The sequence below is a fragment of the Pongo abelii genome, chromosome 1 (genome assembly GCF_028885655.2).
Source record: "Pongo abelii isolate AG06213 chromosome 1, NHGRI_mPonAbe1-v2.0_pri, whole genome shotgun sequence".
Taxonomy (NCBI): Eukaryota; Metazoa; Chordata; class Mammalia; order Primates; family Hominidae; genus Pongo; species Pongo abelii.
The window spans coordinates 41,813,666-41,837,431 of record NC_071985.2 but is presented as its reverse complement, the minus strand read 5'-3'; the positions used below and the strand labels follow the sequence as shown (position 1 = coordinate 41,837,431).

At 37.9% G+C, this 23,766-nt stretch overlaps 1 protein-coding gene across 9 annotated transcripts in view; it reads left to right on the top strand.

The window, feature by feature from the left end:
* Positions 1-23,766, top strand: part of CR1 (complement C3b/C4b receptor 1 (Knops blood group)) — a 203,735-nt gene that overhangs the window by 162,372 nt on the left and 17,597 nt on the right. For 6 of the 9 annotated variants that reach the window (XM_054521535.2, XM_054521512.2, XM_054521478.2 and 3 more), the window contains exons 32-33: positions 17,451-17,536; positions 19,791-19,890. The exons of 1 other annotated variant lie outside the window; for it this stretch is intronic. In XM_054521535.2, the coding sequence (XP_054377510.1) occupies positions 17,451-17,536; positions 19,791-19,890 (186 nt within the window). Of the gene's footprint in view, positions 1-2,185; positions 2,272-12,617; positions 13,017-15,749; positions 15,927-16,017; positions 16,121-17,450; positions 17,537-19,790; positions 19,891-23,766 lie in introns of all 9 variants that reach the window. 2 more of the 9 variants (XM_054521552.2, XM_054521558.2) reach the window with 2 other exon arrangements.

The window sequence follows — 23,766 nt, the reverse complement described above, 5'->3', positions numbered from 1 at the left end:
AGGAAACAAAATGCCAATTTAAGTTTGAACTTCCTGCACCATTCCTATCCCAACCCCCATTATTAGAAAATCAAAAAGAACACTTTGAGAAATAACCTCAGTGGGGTCAAAAGCCAGAGTCTCCAGGATGTCTTGTTCTTAAGACAAATAGACAGAAGAAGGTACAAATATAGGATTGCAGACTTGTTCACTTCATTTGTTCTCTATTTGTGTGCATGTGTGTTGGCAGTGCAATTGAGAATGCTTTCATTTTTGGTGGTGTACTAGAAGGCATTAAAAGACAAAATGAGAAGTGGGAATTGAACAACGTGAACACATGGACACAGGGAGGGGAGTATCACCCTCTGGGGCCTGTTGGTGGGTGGGGAGCTAGGGGAGGGATAGCACTAGGAGAAATACCTAATTTAGGTGACGGGTTGACGGGTGCAGCAAACCGCCATGGCACGTGTATACCTATGTAACAAAACTGCATATTCTGCACATGTACCCCAGAACTTAAAGTGTAATAAAAATTAATTAATTAATTAATTAATTTTAAAAAACAAAATGAGTCCAGGCACAGTGGCTCATGCCTGTAATCCCAGCACTTTGGGAGGCTGAGGTGGGAGAATCACCTGAGGTCAGGAGTTCAAGACCACCCTAGTCAACATGATGAAACCCCGTCTTTACGAAAAATACAAAAATTAGCCGGGCATGGTGGCGTGCACCTATAATCCCAGCTACTTGAGAGGCTGACGCAGGAGAATCACTTGAATCTGGGAGGTGGAGGTTGCAGTGAGCCGAGATCACACCATTGCACTCCAGCCTGGGCGACAAGAGTGAAACTCTATCTCAAAAATAATAATAAATAACCAAAATGATATTGAAGTCATTAATAATTACAACATAATAGCTACTATAATGTAACAATGTGTCAAGTGTCTTCAGAAGGACCCACTGTCGTCTCACTATTCATTTGATCTCCATTTGGCACTGCTTTGTTGTTTGAATAAAGCTTTATGCTGCCAGGTTTTCCTACATATTTATAAAACAAAGTTCTCAGCCATACCAATAACCATGACTGTTATTTGACATTGCTTCATTCCTTCATGTATAGTACTATCAAGTTTGACCCTACCCTCACTATGACTAGTTTGGCCCAACCATCTATCACAACAGAGAGTCTCAGGTGAAGTAAAATAAATGTTATAAATTCTTCCAAATTTATGGCACACTTTGAACAGTTTGAGACATACTAATTGACAATTGCTAACTTTAACGTTTTAAGTATAAAATAAGTGTTCAATTCTTTTTGATCAGCTTGGATTGCCTTTAGTTCTAGTTATGAATCATTTTCTTTTTCTTTTTTTTCTTTCTTTCTTTCCTTTCTTTTCTTCTTTCTTTCTTTCTGTCTTCCTCTTTCTCTCTCTCCCTGTCTCTCTCTCTCTCCCCCTCTCTCTCTCTCTTTCATTCCTACTGACAAGGTCTTGCTTTATTGCCCAGGCTGGAGTGCAGTGGCATGATCAACACTCACTGCAGCCTCAATCTTCCAGGCTCAAGCAATCTTCCTGCCTCAGCCTCCTGAGTAGCTAGGACTACAGGAATGTGCCACCATGCCTGGCTTTTTAATAAATTTTTTGTAGAGACAGGGTCTCACTATGTTACCCAGGCTTCTCCCGAACTCCTGAGCTCAAGCAGTCCTCCTACCTCAGCCTCCCAACATGCTGGGATTACAGGCATGAGCCACTGTGAATGGCCTACTTTGATGAATCTTACTGATAAAAGCCCATCCATGCATCCATATATTAATACTTATAAGGCATAGAAATACATACAACAGGACTACATACACACACACATATGTATATATATGACAGCTTCCCTGCACTCAAGAAGCTTGTGTTGTCTTTTAAAACAAATGAAATTTATAGGAAAAACTGTAATTCATCTTTGATTTATATAAAAATGTGTCATAAGATAATATTAATAATAATAAAGAAGAGAAATTCCATCCAACTGAGAAGGCATGGAAGAGAAAATGACAAAGTCCCAAGAATGTGAAATTTGGGAAGGTGATAGACAGTTCTTTGACAAGTGGAAAACATCCCTCTGAATTCTATAAAAGTGTAATCTCTGGAAGTGGTAATTTAATTGGGTAGTTGACCTGTGTCTTTGGAACCTAATATTCCTTATTTTTTGCCTCTAGATACCGACTCAATGGTTCCTCGTCTGCCACATGCATCATCTCAGGCAATACTGTCATTTGGGATAATGAAACACCTGTTTGTGACAGTGAGTTGAAATATGCCTTCTTATTTCTTTTGCCGATACATTCTAATTTTTCTCTGGAATAATAAAAATCTTAACCGAATTCCTTCTGTGCAATCTGTCCTTCACATGGCTGAAGACAGCCGTAGTGTTCTCAAATATTCCTATAGGGTTCCTGGCAACTCTTTCTTTAAGTTCTTCCTTATCCTGGGATGTGTCTTTTCTAATTCTGGGGGCCTAAATACGTAAAAGCCTTCAAATTTGATTTTACTTCAATTAACTTGAAATTATGTTGGTTCTACCACCTCCAGTATAATAATCATCCTGCTTGGCAAATCAGTAAAGATTTTAAAAATTGATACTCTTCAAGGTTAGCGAAGCTGTGGAAGAACCTGGACTCTCACGTACCACGAGATCAACACATCCTCTTGAAAGGCCCCAATGCACTATAAACCTCAGAAGTGAGCATGTATTTTAACCTACTTCTTAGAATTTATACTTAGGAAATAATCACACACTTTTTAAAGCAGTTTGGTATAAACTTTGCATTGCATCATTATTTATATTAGTTAAAATGTTAGAGTAACCTAAATATTTTAAACTATGGTTTGGAAATTATCTACTAGAAGGAAAAAGATGTGTTCAAATGACCACTATAAAGAATTCCCTAAGAGACATAAAATAGCTATGCAGAATGAAAATAAGTATATCCATACACTGGCATGGTATTCAGCCATAAAAAAATGAGAGCATAAAGGAGCACTTAATGACTAGAAAGAGATGTGTTTTATGTGGAAAAAGAATCAGATGAACGGCATATATAGCAAGATCTCATTTTATTAAAAAAAAAAATACACCTGTGTAGTGAGGGCCAGGCTGAGGCTGAGTGAAACACAGTATATAACATCTTTGTCTTACTCTTCTCTTTGGATAACTTGGGGACTTCTTTACTTTTCTTCTTGGTATTTAAAAATGTTGTTACTTTTACTAGAAAGTTTATGAGCTTCAGAATCTAAATTTACAAATGACATTGGTCACACATTGCTGTTTATCCACTTTAAGAAACAGTTTTGCTATTTTGTAAAACAAATTGGGAAACCTTCCATCTTATTTGAAATCTGTAATAAGATAACATGGAATTGGAATAGGAATTTTCTTGGAAATATGAAAAAATATTAGTAAAATAGAAAAAACAAACAGTATAATAATACACCTATACCTATATCTACATTTTTATCTCTGTTTCTAGTTCTATAAACTCTCTATATCCAAATCCTGGTAAATGGCTGCAAGTCTTCTTGGAAAAGGCTAGGGGAAGATTTACAATACATGCTTTTGACTGTGTAGCATGGTGCTTCCTCAAAAGAATCCGGTCTCCCATCCGTTGGTGCCGCTCTGGGTCTATAAACTATTCAAGTCTAGGAATTGTTGATGAACAATGAACTTCTTTTGCCATGATTCAAGTCAGACTTCTATTCACTTGACCTAAATCTCTTACTCTTACACAAATCAAGTAACACTTTAGTCGGCTATCCATCTACTTTGATTTTAGAGACTCCATGATCAATTAGCCCAATAACAATGTTCTCTTCAGTCGAATCATTCTGATTGCTGTTTCAGTTCTAATAGCCATTACAAGAACCCCCATTGTCTCTGGCAATTAAGTGCTGCCAATTGGACTCTGTCACCCTGAGGTCCTTTGGTCCCCAAGTGAATTCAGAGAATCCAGTTCAATGGCAACAGTTCCCACTGTCATTCATGGCCTACAGAAAATGAGCCATTGCAGAGGATGCTGAAACTCCCCGTGTGAATGTATTTCTCAAGCCTCCGGTAAAAGGTCTGTCGTCTGAACCCTCCACTCCTGCACTGTGCCTCACCAGCTCTATCCAAGGATGTGACTTTCAGAGTGGAGTGGCTGTTGCTTAACCTCTGCCTCTCAAATATCAGGCTAATTTCTCATGCTGCAACCCTAGTCCAGAACCATACAGAGAAAGTAAGTCTGGAAAACTTAATTCCAAACTGGCCTGGTTGACACTGTACAAAACCACCAGATAATTATAATTTTATTTAACTCTTTGTCTTCTTTTCTTTCCTTCCCTCCTTCCCTTCTGCCTGCCTGCTTGCCTTCCTTCTTTGCTTGCTTCCTTCCTTTCTCCCTCCCTCCCTCCTTTCTTTCCTTCCTTCCTTCCTTCCTTCTTTTCCTTCTCCTTATTTTCTTTCTTCTTTACCACACGGCTAGGACCACCAGTATAACATTGAACATTGGTAGCAATAGATGTCATCCTTGTTTTGTTCCACATCTCAAAGGGAAGGATTAAAACATTTCACCATTAACCTGGTGTTTACTATAGGCTTTTTGTAGATAACCATTTTTGAATTAAGGACATTTTCATATATTCTTCAATATTAGAAATTTTTTGTCTTTGAATCATGTTGAAGTTTATCGAGCACTTTAGTTATATGTATCGATGTAATCATATCTGTTTCTCTTTTTTCTGTTAATGTAACAAACTGTTTTGAGTACATTTTTGAAAGGCAAATAATTTTGAATTTCAATTTTACATTCTTAAAATCAACTAAGTCATAATATTTAATCATTTTTATATATAACAAATATCCTTTTATAATACATTTTAGACGTTTCTATTAAAGTATAATTCATGTATCATAAAAGTTACCTTTTTAAATTACACAATTCAGTGGTATTTAGTATATTCATAAAGTTGTATATTATGGTCTGAATGTTTGAGTCCACCCCAAATCCGTATGTTGAAATCTTTACCCCTAAGGTGATGACATTAGGGAGTGAGGCCTTTGGAAGGTGATGAGATCATGAGAGCAGAGCTGTCACGAATGGGATTAGCATCCTAATAAAAGAGGCCCAGAAGAGCTCCTTTGCCCCTCCTGCCAGGGGAAGAAATGCTGAATCTGCCAGAGAGGTTGGTCCTGAACTCCTTAGCCTCCACAACTATGAGAAATAAATTTCTGTTGTGTATGAGCTAACCAGTTTATAGTATTTTGTTATAACAGCCCAAATAGACTAAGACATTGGGCAACCAGCACCACCAATTAATTCCAGAACACTTTCATCATCCCATTCCTATTTTAGAGATTAGACTGTAATTTTCTTTCTTGTAACGTCCTTATAAGATTTTGATATCAAACTTATGACAGTCTTATAAAGCCAGCTGGTAGTGTTTCATGTATTTGCTTCCTTGTAAGAGTTTATATAAAATTGGTATTATTTCTTCTTTAAATGTTTAAAAGAATTCACTGGAAAAGCCATATATCCTGGAGTTTACTTTGTTGGGAGGTCTTTTTTTATTCCAACAATTTTCTTGTACCATGTACACTTTTTCCTGAAGTATAACATATATATGTAGTAAAGTGCACACATCTTAATTATGCACTTCAATGGATATTTACAAATTAAATGCATCCATGTAAATGGCACTCAGATTAAGATATAGAACATTATCAGCACTCCAGAAGCCTTCCCGATGCCCTTTCCCAGTTATCTTCCCAAAGTAACTATTATTCTGATTTATAACATGAATAATTAGTTTTGCCGCTTCCTAAATTTTATAAAGGAATCAAAAAATAGGTACTCTTCTGTGTCTGGCTTCTGCTCAGTGTTATATTTGGAAGTCACTTTTGTTGCTGCATGAAGGATGGTCAGATTTTTTTATTATTATGTTGTATTTCACTGATGATCTTGAGTACCTTTTCAAATGTTTGTGAAGGGCCTATTCCAAACTTTTGTCTATTATTTACTAGTTTGTCTATGATTTTATTGTTTTGTAGAAGTTATTTAAATATTCTCATGTTTTCTAATAAATGTAACAAAAATGTTGTCTTTCAGGCTATGGCTTTTCTTTTTCTTTTTCCCTTCTTAATGATGTCTTCTGTTGTGGGAAGTTCTACATTTTAATAATATTCAATTTATGGGTCTTTTTTCCAGTTACTGCTTTTTCTGTTCTACTTAGGCAATTGGGCCAGGTGAGGTGGCTCACATCTATAATCCTAGCACTTTGGGAGGCCAAGGCAGGAGGATTGCTTGAAGCCAGGAGTTCGAGACCAGCCTGGGCAACAAAGCGAGACCCTGTCTCTACAAAAAATAAAATAAAATTAGCTGGGCTCAGTGGCACATGCCTGTAAGTCCCAGCTACTTGGGAGCCTGAGGTGGGAGGATCCCTTGAGCACAGGGGTTCAAGGCTTCAGTGGGTTATGATGGTGCCACTGCACTCCAGCCCAGGTGACAGAGTGAGACCCTGTTTCTTATGGATAGGCAATTGATCTAATATCATTTATTAAATGTAGCACCATGGCCATAAGTCAGGTGACCTATATGTGGATGTCATTCCAGGGAGGTTCTGTTCCATTGGTGTATTTGCCATACATTGTGTTTTTGTTTGGTTTGGTTTTTTGCCATACTATAATGGCAAAAAAACTGTAGCATTACATTAAGATTTTAATTACTATAGCATGACATTAAGATTTGATATCTGGTGGCATATATCTTCTAACTATGTGCATCTTCAAGATTTACTTGGTGATTCTTGGCACTTTGCATTACCATATAAAATTTAGAATCAGCTTGTCAATTTCCACAAAAAGAATCCTACTTGAATTTGTATTGAGTTTCTATTGACTCAGTACATCAATTTGTAGACATTAACAAATTTAGTTTTGAAGTTTAAATTTATGAACATGATATATCCTCCCATTTTTGAAGTCTTCTTTAATTTCTTTTAAAAATATTTGTTAATTTACCTTATAGAAGTCATGTACATCTTTCATTATCTTTATTACTACGTATTATTTTTAAAATTGTATTCTCTATTTACTTCTTAGATATGCACAGGTTTCACCTCAGCTCCAGCAATTTTATTAAATTTACTTTCAAATTGAATAGTTTTTCTGTATATCTTTTGAAGTTGCTGCATAATTATGTCATCTATGAATCTGACAAAAAGTTTTTAAATCTTTTCCTTTCTTATGTCTTCTGTTTATTTCACCTGCTTTATTGCATTGGCTAGAACCTCCAGTACAACATTGAATAGAAGAGATGATACAAGGCTTTTAATGGTCATCATAAATCATGATGTATGTTGTAGATTTTTGTATGATATCCTTTATTAGATTAAGGAAACTCCCCTTTACTTCTAATTGCTAAAAGATTTATCATCAATGTTCATTCTAATTGATCACTGCATGTATTGAGATTATCATGTTTCTTTTTCACTCCGTTAATGTAATATATTACATTGATTGATCTTCAATCAATGTAATTCAAACAAACTCTGAATTCCTAGAATCAACCTATGTTGCTTGTGATGTGTTATAGATGATTATCCTATCTATGAAATGTGTGTGAGTGTGTGTGTGTGGTATGTGTGTGCAGGATTGCTCACATTTTTATTGTAACATTGTAACATTGATTTAATATTTAAAATCAGTCAAGGTAAACTTCACTTTGATCATTGTATCATTCTTTGGAAATATTGCTGGATTCAGTTTCATAATATTTTGTTTAGAAAATTTGCATTTATGTTCTCAAGAGATCTTTGGTTATAATTTGGTTTTATTTTAATGTCCTTATCAGGTTTGGGCTTCAAGATTATGTTGGGCTAGTAAAATGTGTTAAAAATTGTTTATTTTTTTCTAGTCTCTGGAATAATTTGTGTAACATTAATATTATTTTTCCTTATATGTTTGGAAGAATTCAGCAGTGAAGCAATCTGGACCTGAGGGTTTGTTGTTGTTGTTGTTAGGTTTTAAATTACTGATTCAATTTCTTTAATAGCTGTAAAACTATTATTTTATATCATATTGAATTAGTTTGGGTAAGTTATATTTTTCAAGGAATTTACTCATTTTATTTAAATTTTCTAGGTTATTAACATAATGCTATTTATTATATCCTCAGAAATCCTTTGGATGTCTGTAAATTCTGTAGTGATACCCCTATGCTAATTAATTTCTGATATTGGTAATATCTTTTTGCTTCTTTTTCCTTAATTAGTTTTACTGGGGCTTCATCAAGTTTACTAAGCTTTTCATATAAACTACTTTTAACTTTCTTGTTTTTTCTTTAATGTATGACTATTTTCTCTTTTACTGATTTCTGCTTATTTTCTTCTACTTTCTTTAAGCTTTATGTACTCCTCCACTCCTAAATTCTTGATATTGATTAGATAATTTGTTTTCAACCTTTATTTTTCTAATATATACATTTAACCTATACATTTTCCTCTAAAACTATTTTACTTCCCACAATCTTTATATTTTTATTATCATTGTACATAAAAGTTTTCTAATTTACCTTTTGATGTCTTCTTTGACCCATAGGCTATTTAGAAGGGCATTGCTTAATTTCTAAATATTTGGAGATCTTCTAGTTATCATTCTTTCATTAATTTAATCATTTGAGACATGATTTATGGCCCAGAATATGGATGATTTTGGTAAAAGGTTATGTATGCACTTGAAAAGACTGTACAGTTATTTTGTTTCATTTTCTAGAAATGTCATTTAGGAAAATGTGGTTTAGAACAGACTTTTTTCCCCCCTCCACTTGTTCTCTCAGTTATAGAGAAGCATGTGTGAGATATCTGTATTAGTTTCCCAGGGCTGCTGTAACAAATTACCACAAACTTGGTGGCTTCAAAGAAGAGAAATTTACTCTCTTAACAGTTTGGAGGCCAGAAATCCAGTTAAGATGTCAATAGGATTGGTTCCATCTGCAAGCTGTTCTGTGCCTCTCTCCAGGCTTCCTTCCAGTGGCTGCTGGCAATCTTTGATGTTCCTTGGCTTGTAGATGCATCATTTCCTTTTCCGCCTCCATCTTCAAGTTGCCTTCTCCTCTGTGTGTTTCCTTTGCCTTCTGTCTCCTGTAAAGACACTGAACATGGATTTAGAAGCCACCCTGGCAATCCAGAATGGTCTCAACTCAAGATCATTAACTTGATTGTATCTACAAAGACCCTCCAAACTGGGTCACATTCACAGGTTTCAGAGATCAGGACACAGATATTTTTTAAGGAGGACAGTGGTTATTCAACCCATTACAATCCCCAACTATGACTGTGAATTTGTCTGTTTTTCCTCTTTGTTCTAGCAATTTTTACTTTATGTATTTTAAACATGTTATTAAATGCATGAAATTTTTGGTTTATTCTTTCTGCTGAATTGACTATTTTATCATAATGAAATGTCTCTCTTTACCTCTCATAATACTTCTTGCCTTAAAATCTACTTTGTACATTAATATAGCTATGTCAGCTTTCTTTCTTGTATTTATATTATGTATATTTCAAATCTTTTACTTTCAGGCCTTCTTTGTCTTATATTTAAAGCTTGTCTCTTATAAACATCATATAGTAAAGTTTTGTTGTTTTATTCAGTCTTTCTTTGTTGTTCATTAGTGTTTGAAACATTTAAATTTAATAATAAAAACTTAAAATTAAAAGTAAATAAATAAATAAATTTAATCTACTTACTGATAAGTCTAACTCTTGGTTATTTGTTTTCTATTTGTTTCATGTGTTTGTGCCTTTATTCCTCATTTCTCACATTTTTGAATTTATCAAGTATTTTTATTATTCTATTTTCCCCAGTAGCTTTTAAGTTATATTTCATTTTTTATTCTTAAATCACTACTCTAGAGATAGACATCCTTGATTTACTATAGTCTACTAAAATTGTGCTTTTACCACTCTCCAAACAACGCAAGTACCCAAACTATTAATATTTAATTCCATTTGTGTCCTCCTCCTCTTTTTGTATTTTTGCCATACGTTTTGTAAAAAGAAAAGCTTGAGCTGAATTAAATTTAATAGAGTTTAATTGAGTAACGAACGATTCACAAATCAGGCAGCCTCCCGAGCCAAAGTAAGCTCAGAGACTCCTGCCCTGCTGCGTGGTGGAAGAGGATTTACGGACAGAAAAAGGAAACTGACGTACAGAAAACAGAACTGAGGTACAGAAACAGCCCGATTGGTTATAGCTCAGCGTTTGGCTTATTTGAAGACAGTTCTAACAGTTGGCCACATTTGATTGGCCAAAACTCGGTGATTGGCATAAGAGTAAGCTACGGTCTGTTTACATCTTCACTCGTTATAGTTCGCAGTTTACAGAGAAACCTTTAGGCTGAGCTTAAACTATGTAAGGCTTTAGGCTAAACTTGATTTAACAATTTACATGTATTCTATATTTCAAAGACGTAATTGTTGTTGTTGTCTTTATAAAAATAGTATCTATTTATATTTACACGGTAGTGAATTCTTAGAATTTTTAGGTTGCCTCAGCATCCATTTTGAATACGTTTAGCTTTCTCATGCCAGAAGCAGGGTTTAGTCACCCTTAATGCCCTTTCTAGTTCTGTACCTCCTCCCAGTTTTTCAACGTGGTCGAGCCAGATATCTGCCTTATACAACTGCCTCCTAGTGACCACCTCTCTATGGGACAGCTAGTTAAAACCTACTTGACTAGCGTCCCTGACATCTGTGCCCTGCATGGACTTCGCAGATATGCTGCCGTGACCACCTCTCAGTCGCAGCATGACTGCCTGGAACATGTGCCTGCTTTCTTTAAACTCACCAATTAGAGCTCCCCGTGGGAGATACCTTGGCTTGTAGATGCAAGATGCTGGGTCATACTCTGGTCCCCAGTAAAGGCATTGGCCGATGGGTCCCCTTCTCTCTCTCTGTCTCCTCGCACTGACCAACCTCTGTGTGATCTTCAGGCGTGCCATACCCCCAGCCCGTAATAAAATCTTTACTTCCATCTTGTGTTTCTTCTAATCACTGAAGAGGTTTTCTCTATCATAAAGATCCTAAATGAAAACATACCCGCATATGAGCTCTTTCTGGTGTGTTTCCTTCTTATTGCAATTCTATCAATCCTATATGAAACTATTTTCCTTCAGCCTGAAAAAGTCTCTTTGGCATTTTTGTATTGTAGATCTTCTGACAACAAATTCTTTAAACATTTTTCTAATTGTGGTTCCTTTGAAGGTTATTGTCTATGTTTCCTGCTGCTTTTATGGATTACACTTTAAAATAGATTTTTTACAACATTACTATGTTGTGTCTAGGTAAGTATTTCTTTGTATTGCTTGGGTTTATATAGCTTTTTTTTTTTTTTTGAGATGGAGTTTCACTCGTCGCACAGACTGGAGTGCAGTGGCGCAATCTCGGCTGACTGCAATCTCCACCTCCCAGATTCAAGGAATCCTCCCACCTCAGCCACCTCAGTAGCTGGGATTACAGGCCTGTGCCACTATGCCTGGCTAATTTTTGTATTTTTAGTAGAGACAGGGTTTCAGCATGTTGGCCAGGCTGGTCTCAAACCCCTGACCTCAGGTGATCTGCCCACCTGGGCCACCCAAAGTGCTAAGATTACAGGCATGAGCCACCACGCCAGGCCTATATAGCTTTTTGAATCTGTAATCTTGCAACAGTCTTGGAAATTTCTCAGTTATTACTTCTTCAAATGTTGTTTATGTCTATTATCTCCTCTCATGGCAGGACTTCACTTAAACATGCTAGGCTTTATTCTTCTATATCTTGGTCTGTATGTTTAACATGCATTTAGGAGTTTTTGTGGACTAATATATGACCGCTTTTACACAGATATCATGTTATTATATCAAACTTAGATTTGAGTAAATGAGTTGATAAGTTTTATATCTCTTGTATGTTGTGAAATATTGAAATTACATTTGGAAGCATCTGTTACTTGAAAGTTCAATAGAACTTATCTTTGTTTTTTTTTATTCTTACATGTTTGTTGGGTAATTCTAGCTTTCTAAATCTTTTTGAATGAATATTGGCAATTTATATTTCCATTTGTATCATTTAGATTTTCAAAATATTTAACCCCCAGTAGTCTACAGTTTTATAAATATTCTCATACTTATAAAAATGTTTAAATTCCTTTTCCTACTGTGTATATTTGTGTCTTCTCTCTTCCCTTATAATTTATCTTTTAGCAAAGGTTTTTATATTTTATTTTTCTAAAAAGGCTAACCTCAGTTATTAACGAAACTGCAAATTAAGAAAGCAAATGGAAAACAGTAGGAGAAAACTGTAAAAACTCTATAATACTACAATCAAAGGGCTATTTAAAATGAAAAGAATGTGGATTGAGTTAATAAATGCATGCAAATATTATAGGAAATCATATAAGTAAGAAAGGCAGGACACATCATATTATGCACACCGAAATTACAACTTTGTAAAAATGTACCTACGTGTTATCAAAGAATAAAAGCAAATAATGAATGTAAAAATAGTTACAGTTTAGTGACTCATGAGATTTTTGTCATTCATTATTTAAATTGACTGTTATGCTCTTCCTTTTCCCAGGAATTCTTTGTGGGCTACCCCCAACCATCGCCAATGGAGATTTCATTAGCATCAGCAGAGAGTATTTTCACTACGGATCAGTGGTGACCTACCGCTGCAATCTTGGAAGCAGAGGGAGAAAGGTGTTTGAGCTCGTGGGTGAGCCCTCCATATACTGCACCAGCAGTGATGATCAAGTGGGCATCTGGAGCGGCCCGGCCCCTCAGTGCATTATACCTAACAAATGCACGCCTCCAAATGTGGAAAATGGAATATTGGTATCTGACAACAGAAGCTTCTTTTCCTTACATGAAGTTGTGGAGTTTAGGTGTCAGCCTGGCTTTGTCATGAAAGGACTCCCCCGTGTGCAATGCCAGGCCCTGAACAAATGGGAGCCAGAGCTACCAAGCTGCTCCAGGGGTGAGTCTGACTGAGGCCTAGAAGGGCCCTGCCAGTGACATGCGTTGCTATTGGATCAGGAGATTAGTATTTGCTCAGGCGGAGGGATGTGTGGTGAGGAGGGTGGAGGAGCAAATTTTTTAGGTAGTGAACATGAAATTCAGAAGGCGTGTGAGTGTACATGCACATGTGCTGAAATGAAGAAGCAAAGCTAAACCTGGGCAAGGAATGTGATGTTTCTTTGGGGTTCTTATAAACAAATCTATTAATTACCTTTGAGTAGAATAACTGCTGATAGAAAATGAGTGATTCTTCCAGCCAGGCACCATAATACAGGCAACATGAGAATTTTAATCCTTAAAACAAAGTTATTAGGTAGTTACCAGTTTTTCTAGGTTTGTCTGTTTTGTTTTGCTTGAGACAGGGTCTTGATCTGTCGCTCAAGTTGGACTGCAGAGGTGAGATCATGGCTTACGGCAACCGCCACCTCCCTGGCTCAAGCAATTCTCCATGCCACCATGCATGCCACCATGCCTGGTTAAATTTTTTATATATTTTTTTATAGAGATCGAATCTCACCATGTTTCCCAGGCTTGTCTCGAACACCTGAGCTGAAGCAATCCACCCACCTGGGCCTCCCAAAGTGCTGAGATTATAGGCATGAGCCACTGTGACTGGCCTCTATGTTTTGCAGAGAAAATGTGCCTTAGAGAAGTCGGATAACTTTCTAAGATATTAACTTGCAGACTGAAGACTGAAACGCAAGTCCACCTGACTCCAGAGACTTGGCTTTGCTAGTCAGCATCCAGTCAGGAAATCAAAACTTACTCTAGATACTTTCAAGGAGGGAGGGATTTCATGCAGGTTGTATTAGACTGTTCTCACATTGTGTAAAGAACTACCTGAGACTGGGTAATTTATAAAGAAAAGAGGTTTAATTAACTCTCAGTTCTGCAGGCTGTACAGGAGGAATGACTGAGGACTCCTCAGGAAACTTACAATCATGGTGGAAGGCAAAGAGGAAGCATGTATATTTTCATATGGCTGGCAGGAGAGAGAGAGCAACTAGGGAGGTGCTACACATTTTAAACAAGCAGATCTCAAGAGAATTATATCACAATACAGCACTAGGGTGATGGTGATAAACCATTAGAAACCACCCCCATGATCCAGTCACTTCCCCCCAGGCTCCTCCTCCAACACTGGGAATTACAATTTGACATGAGATTTGGGTGGGGACACAGAGACAAACCATATCACAGCTAATAGGTCACAAAGATGTTAGAAGGGCAGGAAAATCAGGCAGCCTCCCTAGCAATAGGATGAAGGCAGAGTTACCAGAGATCAGGGAGCTGCTGTGGCTCCCAGTCTAGAGCACAGGAGCCTGGACTGATGCTGAAATGGCCAGCCCCTCCCAATAAGCAGGCAGCTCCCTGAAAGCTGCTAATGCTGCAGGAGCCACCACTGCTGCCAGAATGCAGCTGATATTGCTGGAGCCAAAGTCATTGACATCATTATAATTGAAGCTGTAGCTGCTCACTGAAGCTATCTATACTGCCACTGCCTGAGCCACCTCTAGAAGTAGAACAGATTCTGCATCATCCTGCTTTTTAATTTGGTATATATGCCTCCAATTGGCAGAACCTAACCAGAGCCCAGCTATCAAGGAAGACAAATGATTATAGTTTTAAGGTTTCCATTGCTAGCAGCCAAAAGACAGTGCAGAAGTGTGAGGCTGGGGGCCAACAGAAATTTAACCAGCACAGCACCTCAATATCACATCACCAGGCATTGATTAGTCAAGGGAAACACTGGGTGATGAGCCTTGAAAATGGACATTACAGCATCAGAGTATTTACAAACTCCTCAAAGAAGTCATTTTTCTAGTCCAATCCCCCATTTGATGCTAGAGAAAGCTGAAGTCCAGAAAAGGGAACTGATCTGCTCAAAGCCAAACTGAAATTATTTTTTCCATTTTATAATAGTTTTATGTAATTTAGTTGAGACCCAAATGTGTTGTGACTTCCTGAGTTCAGATCAACTGTATTAAGAGAGAGCCAGCACTGCCCTTACAATATGTTGTGTGAAATATACACTCTCATTATGGTGACAGTAGGTCTTTTATATTTTGTTCGACAGTTGCCCACCTTCTTACTAGAGTGAAATGAATGACTAGGCAGCACCTTGCTACATAGCATGAAGAGAGGAGACCAATAGTTCTTTACCACCCTATGTCAGGCAGCCGCTGAGAGAAGACTTGAAAGGAGATGAGAATAGATGTATGTTTGTTGCACCAGTGTGATAGGTGATGGAGGGATCTATTAGATGAGACATGGGCAGGGGCACTCCTTTATGGCCTAAAATGCAAGAGTAAATTGGTGATGCCTTTCTAGAAAGGAAGTATGAAGATATAAAAATCCATCATTCCTCCCAGTTTTGTACTGGGCGAACAGTAATTGGAAGCATTCTAGAAGGAACTGTCCATTGTGAAATCTTAGTTGCATACTTTAGATGAAAAACAATGAATTGGGGACACCTCTGTTTTAGTCACAGTTGTGCCATGTGTCAGTTCTATGACTGATGGCAAGACGTCTTCCTCGCCCTGTGTATTTAGTTTGTTATCAATGTAATAAGGCTCTTATTCTACCTTTTTTATTACATATAGATTTCTAATTATTATTCCCTTGGCCAGTTTAACAGTGAGAAAAAAGTTATTTTCACACAATTAGCAGTGCTTTTTTTCTCTCTCCCCAGTATGTCAGCCGCCTCCAGATGTCCTGCATGGTGAGCGTACCCAAAGGAACAAGGACAACTTTTCACCCGGGGAGGAAGTGTACTACAGCTGTGAGCCCGGCTATGACCTCAGAGGGTCTACGTATCTGCACTGCACACCCCAGGGAGACTGGAGCCCTGAAGCCCCCAGATGTGAAGGTGACTAGACTCTTATCTGACTTGGTATTTTCAGCTTGTGTCTTTATTCTCCACATGCCAGTTATTTCTGTTCGTTTTTCTTTTTTTCCAGTGAAATCCTGTGATGACTTCATGGGCCAACTTCCTAATGGCCGTGTGCTATTTCCAGTAAATCTCCAGCTTGGAGCAAAAGTGGATTTTGTTTGTGATGAAGGGTAAGTATGAGCTTGCCTGACCTGCTGGACATTGAAATTGGGGTTAGGAATTAGTCCAAAAAGGGGAGATTTGATGTGGCTTAAAAAAAGAAAGACAGACAGACAGACACACACACACACACACACACACACACAAAATCAGAAAGATGAACTTTTGAAAGTATATATAGGAAGAAAGGAAAGACACATATGGAACTAATAACATGAGATATGAAGAGGACACTGGGCCATATATTAACTGGCAAATTCAAAGACAAGTATAATTACTTGTTATTAATATATAGGTAACACAGTAAGTTTAAAAAATCCTATTTTCAAAATTTTAGAATTTCAAAACAGCAAATAGAATATGAGTAATTTAGAGAGTCCCAGAAGAAATTGCAAGTAACAAAAAACTTATTCTAAAGAGCTAGGATCATTTAAGAATCATTTCAGTAAATTCTTTAAACTATCAATAATGAAATATGTAATAGGACTGAAAGTGTAAAAATCAGCATTTTAAAAAAATCCAGTCATATATCATCTGGCTAGTCATGGGCTCTGGGCTCTGAGCTGCGGCCCTGATGGCTGCTGTTAATATTACCAGCAAGGTCATTACCTTGTTTATGTCCATCTAGTGCTCTTCACGGGGTGCACATCTCTACACGGGAGCTGACCAGCATGGGCAACAAAGCACCTGATCCCAAAATGTAACACAGAATCTTGGCAGCCTCCAAATGCCAGCACCCAGTAAGAGTTAGGAGGGCATCGGGGCCCAACAGACATTGAGAATTTTCAACAATTGCATACAAAAATTATGTCCTCTCTTCTTTCCTTTTTCCCCTAGAATATTCACGCTTACTCTTCAGCAGCCCAAACTGCCCTTTTGAGCCTTCTTCACGCCATCACAGATGTGGAGATGAAAGGACAATCTCTGTTCTCTTGCCAGCTATTTCCCACTTTTCCACTCCAAACTGGAAGCTGTTTTACTTGCTGTTCCAGGGTCAGAGTTAGGAAGGCATTGCATTAGAAGACTGGGTTTCTAATAATGACAATGAGTAATCAGTGAAACTCCAAGCCTGGGTCCTGGGTCAAGGAGATGGTGGCTATTTTGTGACCACCTTTTTCAATTCAAGCAGGACTATCATGTGACCAAGTTACTGCATTTTTTCATTCTATATTGCTCCCTTGTGGAGGCTGTGATTGTTCCAGAATAATGTAGCCTCTGTACCTCTGTCACCTCCTGGCCTCAGGTCCTCAAAATCCTGAGACTGGGGCTGGGCCTTAGATTGTGAACTAGGTGTCCTCTTGGCTGAAACAGCTCACTATTCACTCCTATTTTCTTCTTTAGGTTTCAATTAAAAGGCAGCTCTGCTAGTTACTGTGTTTTGGCTGGAATGGAAAGCCTTTGGAATAGCAGTGTTCCAGTGTGTGAACGTGAGTAATAGGAGTAACATTTCAGGCCAATCTCTCCCCTTCATCTGTTCCGTATTTGACCCATGACCTCCCCTAATGTGGTTCTTCGATTTTCTAATCTGAATTATTGATCTGAAAATTGCTTATTTTAATAATGTTTGGTTGTGAATCAATGTGTACATCACCTGTCTTTGCAACCATCTGATCTGTCTCTGTCATTTTGTATTCTATGTTCTATTGCGATAAATCCTATGGTAGTGTGCTTCTAGGTCAGGAGAGATTAGATAATGTGAAGTTTTAACAATTTGCTTTCTTTCTCTACTTCTTTTCTTTCTTCTCTTCTTTCCTTCCTTCAGTTCTTTTTTCCCTTCCTCTCTCCCTCTCTCCTTCCTTCCTTCCTTCTTTTTCATTTTGTTCTCCAATCAATGTACAGTCTACAATTTGTGTATATATTTGATAATATGCAAGTATTAAACATGCCTTTATTTAATCAATTATTTATTGATCACATACTTTGTGCCTCTGTTCATCTAGATACTGGAGTTATAGCAATGAACAAGATGAGTGAAGTCCCTGTCCCCATGTTGTTTTTACTCAGGTGGGGAGAAGGACAAGGAAAAAAATAAACAAATTAAATGCTACGGATAATAGATCAAAGCAATGAAGAATGAGGGAAAAGCGGGGAGTAACATTAGACAGGGCGAGCAGTTTGAGACTCCATAAATTCTCAAAACATGTACCTAAATAATTTATGCTGAGAGAGTCATAAATAATAAGTCATTTTTTAAAAATGAGCCTCATATATTCAATAATCAGTAGACTACTGATTTCTCCTAGTCTACCCATTTATAATTTCCCCAATAGAAGATAGAACTTTGCTTCATTTCTTGATCCTAAAGATTGGAAAACATGTTTCTTTAGAAAACCATGAAATTTTACTAAAATGTTTATGTTCTTAGAAATATACTTGGACATCTTACAGTGCTTTTTAGAGTAAAATTTTGTAAGAACATAACTTATATAGAGATTCTTGCTGTCTAAGAAATCCAGTGCTCCTTGAAGCAGCATGACAAATGTCTGTTCTACTATCATGCACAAAAGCTCATTGACTGGACTACTCAAGCTCTCTCTTATTTTTCATAACTCTGGTAGTTAAAATAGCTTCTTCCAAATTCCAGTTCTAATGAAAAATGACAATTAGAAATGAGGAAGAGACTATTATAAACAAATCAGTAGATGCTAGAAAGGAGTAACAACTTGAAACCTGACCCAGAAAGTAAAAAGAGAAAATAAATCCTCAACAGACCTTGACATTTTCAAAAGCAAAGCAATCTGAATCCATTTGGAGTTTTTTATAATGGCCTGCATATGTTTCAATTCACTGTGACAGGGCTATTGTTATCACTGAGATTGATGATCAATATCAGTAAGTAATCAGTGAAAGTTTTCACCTATTTAAGATGATTAGCACACATATATACATTTGAGAAATATTTCCCAAGAACGTAGGCTCCTTCCTCAGCACTGTGTCCCCAGGATCCTGATGAGTGGCTGACTCAGGATAAGTGCTCAATTAATAAATATTGACTAAATGAATGAGTAACCCTTTAAAATGGTTATTTTTCTTCTTCAAGTGTTTTGCTACTTCATTAAAGTTGTAAAATAAGTAAACTTGCTTGGATCTTTCCCATGTCTGCAAAAGCTTCTTATTGAATTTTTTCAATTGTGGGATAAGAGAAACCTTTTTTCAAAAGCGTTCAGATAGGTGGATGTAAGAATTTTTCTTGTAGGTCGTCTTTGATTATTGCTTGAAATGCTCACTTCATGAGAATGTTTCAAGGAATATTTGTAGAGAAAATCTTCATTCCCTATGGGAAAGTAAATAATAAATGACTCTATATCCGGAAATAAAAATTGTGTAGGAAGACAAATTCTGTTTGAATAACTAGGTGGGAAGAAATCCTTTGAAAACTTTGAAATATATTGGTAGTAAATAATGCCATAAATGACTTTTACATTTTTATAAGGGATGCAAGGTCTCTACACAGATCTAAATCTAGATCTAGATAGATCTGGAGGGAAGGTCTTTTTGAAAGTGGGGCTTAGTAGGTGGCTGATCCTGAGGCGCTCTGATGAGTTTTCTCAAGGTGGCAAAATCTGTGGAACTATCAGAACTGTGTGTTTTCTTCAGGAAGCTACATGCAGGTTGAGACCTTACATACTGAAGAGAGTTCAGATTACTCTACCTGGCTCCAAAATACTTTCTTTCCCATAGGTAAATCATGTGAAACTCCTCCAGATCCAGTGAATGGCATGGTGCATGTGATCACAGACATCCAGGTTGGATCCAGAATCAACTATTCTTGTATTACAGGGTGAGTTGGCAGCAACATCTCTTGGTTCCAGAGTTCCAGCACAGCAATACTACCTTCTAGCCACATCTCAGGAAGGAAACTAGGCTATTGCCACCTGCTCTTGAGAGGCTTGAACACAGGTGTTAACTCCTGATTGAAATGAACAAAGACAGGAGAAGATTAGGGGAAAAATCTGTATCCTTGCTGGAAACCAGGGCAGTGCACATATAAAGAGTATGCCGTTCACTGGATGGGAAGGAAAAAAATTTAGGAGTGTAGTAGTCAAAGCACACAAACAACCCTAAACCAGAGTAGACATTGCTGGAAGAAAGGGAAGGGCATGTAGCAGCTGTGTGAGAGAACAAATCTTAATGATAACAGCATGATCGCTTGCTAGGGCTGCCATCAAAAAGTACAGGCCTTCCTCATTTTATTGTACTTCACAGATGTTATGCTTTTTACAAATTGAAGGCTTGTGGCAACGCTGCGATAAACATGTTCATCGGCATCATTTATCCAACAGTGTGTGTTGACTTCGTGTCTCTGTGTAGCATTTTGGTTATTTTCACAATATCCCAAATTTTTCATTATTGTCATGTCTGTGATACTGATCTGTCATCAGTGATCTTTGATGTTACTATTGTCATTGTTTGGGGTCCCTACGAACTGCACCCATATAAGACAGAAAACTTAATAAACGTGCATGCTTTGATGGCTCCATGGACAAGACATTCCCCTTCTCTCTCCCTCTCTTCAGGACTCCCTAATCCCTGAGACACAATAATACTACAATTAGGCCAATTAATAGCCCTACAAAGGCCTTTAAATGTTGACATGAAGGGAGGAGTCATGCATCTCTTACTTTAAATCAAAAGCTAGAGATGGTTAAGCTTAGTGAGGAAGATATGTTGAAAGCCAAGATAGGCCAAAAGCCAGGCCTCGTGTGCCAAACAGCTAGCAAGTTGTAAAGGCAAAGCAAAAGTACTTGAAGGAAACTTAAAGTGCTATTCCAGTGAACACATGAATGATAAGAAGGTGAAACAGCCTTATTGCTGATATGGAAGAAATTTTAGTGGTCTAGATACAAGATCAAACTAGACATATTTCCTTAAGCTAAAGCCTAATCCTGAGCAAGGCCCTAACTCTCTTCAATTCTGTGAAGGCTGACAGAAGTGAGGAAGCTGCAGAGAAAAAGCTGGAAGAAGCCGGGCACGGTGGCTCATGCCTGTAATCCCAGCACTTTGGGAGGCAGAGGCAGGTGGATCACCTGAGGTCAGGAGTTCAAGACCAGCCTGACAAATATGATGAAACCTCATACCTACTGAAAATGCAAAAATTAACGAGGCATTGTGGTGGGTTGCCTGTAGTTCCAGCTACTCGGGAGTCTGAGGCATGAGAATAACTTGAACCCAGGAGGCAGAGGTTGCAGTGAGCCGAGATTGTGCCACTGCACTCCAGGTTGGGTGGTTCCTGAGGTTTAAGGAAAGAAGTCATCTCCATATCATAAAGGTGCAAGGTGAAGCAACAAGTGCTGATATAGAAGCTACAGCAAGTTGTCCTGATGGCCTAACTAAGATCATTGATGAAGATGTTAAAATAAATAGGAGATTCTCCATGTAGACAAAACAGCCATCTATTGGACTTTCATAGCTAGAGAGGAGAAGCCAATGCCTGGGTTCAAAGCTTCAAAGGATAGGCTGACTTTTTAGGAGCTAATCCCGTTGGTGAGTTTGAGTTGAAGCCAATGCTCACTGACCATTCTAAAAGTCCTAGGGCCCTTAAGAATTATGCTAAATGTACCTTGCCTGTGTCTATAAATGGAACAACAAAGTCTGATGACAGAGGTATGTTTGCAGCATGGTTTACTGAATATTTTAAGCTCACTGTTGAGATCTAGTGCTCAGAAAAACAGATTCCTTTCAAAATGTTACATACAGCTCATTGACTTTGTATCTAATCAGGCAAGAGCTCTGATGGAGATGGACAAGGAGATGAATGTAGTTTTCCTGCCTGCTGACAACAGCAGCCATTCTGCAGCCCATGGCTGAGGAGTAATTTTGACTTTGAAGTTTTAGTATTTAAGAAATATATTTTGTGCCAGGCACGGTGTAATCCCAGCACATTGGGAGACCAAGGTGGGTGGATCATGAGGTCAGGAGTTCAAGACCAGCCTGGCCAACATATTGAAACCCCGTCTCTATTAAAAACACCAAAATTAGCCAGCATGGCAGAACATGCCTGTAGTCCCAACTACTCGGGAGGCTGAGGCAGGAGAATCACTTGAACCCAGGAGGTGAAGGTTCCAGTGAGCTGAGATTGTGCCACTGCACTCCAGCTTGGGCAATAGAGTGAGACTTTGACTCAATAAAAAGAAAAGAAAAGGAAAAAAAATACATTTTGTAAGGCTATAGTTCCCACAGACAGTAATTCCTCTGATGGATCTAAACAAAGTAAGTTGAAAACTGCAGGAAAGAATTAATCATTCTACATACTGTTAAGAACATTCATGATTCATGGAAAGAGGTTAAAATATCAACATTAACAGGAGTTTGGTAGAAGTTGATTCCGACCCTCATGGATGACTTTGAGAGGTTCAAGACTTCAGCGGAGGAAATAACTGCAGATGTGATAGAAGTAGCAAGAACACTACAATTAGAAGCAGAGCCTAAAGATGTGACTGTATTGCTACAATATCATGATCAAACTTGAACAGATGATCAAACTTGAACAGAAGAGGAGTTACTTCTTATGGATGAGCAGAGAAAGTAGTTTTTTTGAGGTGGAGTCTCTTCCTGGTGAAGATGTCATGAGCATTGTTAAAATGACCACAAATTTAGAATATTACATAAACTAAGTTGATAAAGCAGCAGCAGTATCTGGGAGGATTGACTCCAGTTTTGAAAGCAGTTCAGAGGGTAAAATGTTATCAAACAGCATTGCATGCTACAGCAAAATCTTTTGTGAAAGGAAGAGTCAATGTGGCCAATTTTATTGATGTCTTATATTAAGAAATAGCCACAGCCAACCCAGCCTTCAGCAACCACCACCCTGATCAGTCAGCAGCCATCAACTTTGAGGCAAGACCCTCCACCAGCAAAAAGATTATGACTTATTGAAGGTCAGATAATCTTTAGCATTTCTTATCAATAAACCTTTTTTTAAAGTATGACCTTTTTTTGACATAATTCTATTTCACAATTAATAGACTATAGTATAGTACAAACACAACTTTTAGACTCACTGAAAAATCAAAAAATTCATATGACTTGGTTTGTTGTGATATTTGTTTTATTGTGGTGTCCTGGAACTGAACCTGCAATATCTTTGAGGAATGTCTGTAACACAAAATGGGTAGCTTAATACAACAGAAGTTTTTGGAGTTCCGTTCTAGAGACTGGAAGTCCAAAATCAAGGTGTTGGGAGGGCCATGCTCCCTCTGAATCCTGTAGGGTAGGATCCTTCATTGCATCTTCCAGCTTCTGGAGCCCCAGGCCTTCCTTGGTGTGTGGCAGCAGAACTCCAGTTTCTTCTGTTGCTGTCCTCAGATGGCCATCTTCCCTCTGGGTCTGTGTCCTCATATGCTGTTCTCCTCTCTGTTCATGTCTGTGTCCAAAGTTTTCTCTTTTTATAAGGACACCAGGCATATTGGATTAGGGCCTACCTTAATGACCTCATCTTAACTGGATTGCATCTGCAAAGATTGTATTTCCAAATAAGATCACATCCACAGGGACTGGGGGTTAAGACTTCAACATATTTGGGGGAGACACAATTCAACCTATAACAGAGCCCCTTTGAAAATGTTAAGCGTCAGGTGCTCACAGCGCACGGTCCAGCTGTTGGTGCTCACCCTTGCTCAGCACACAGTGGAGGCTCTGCCTCAATCTCTCTCTTCAC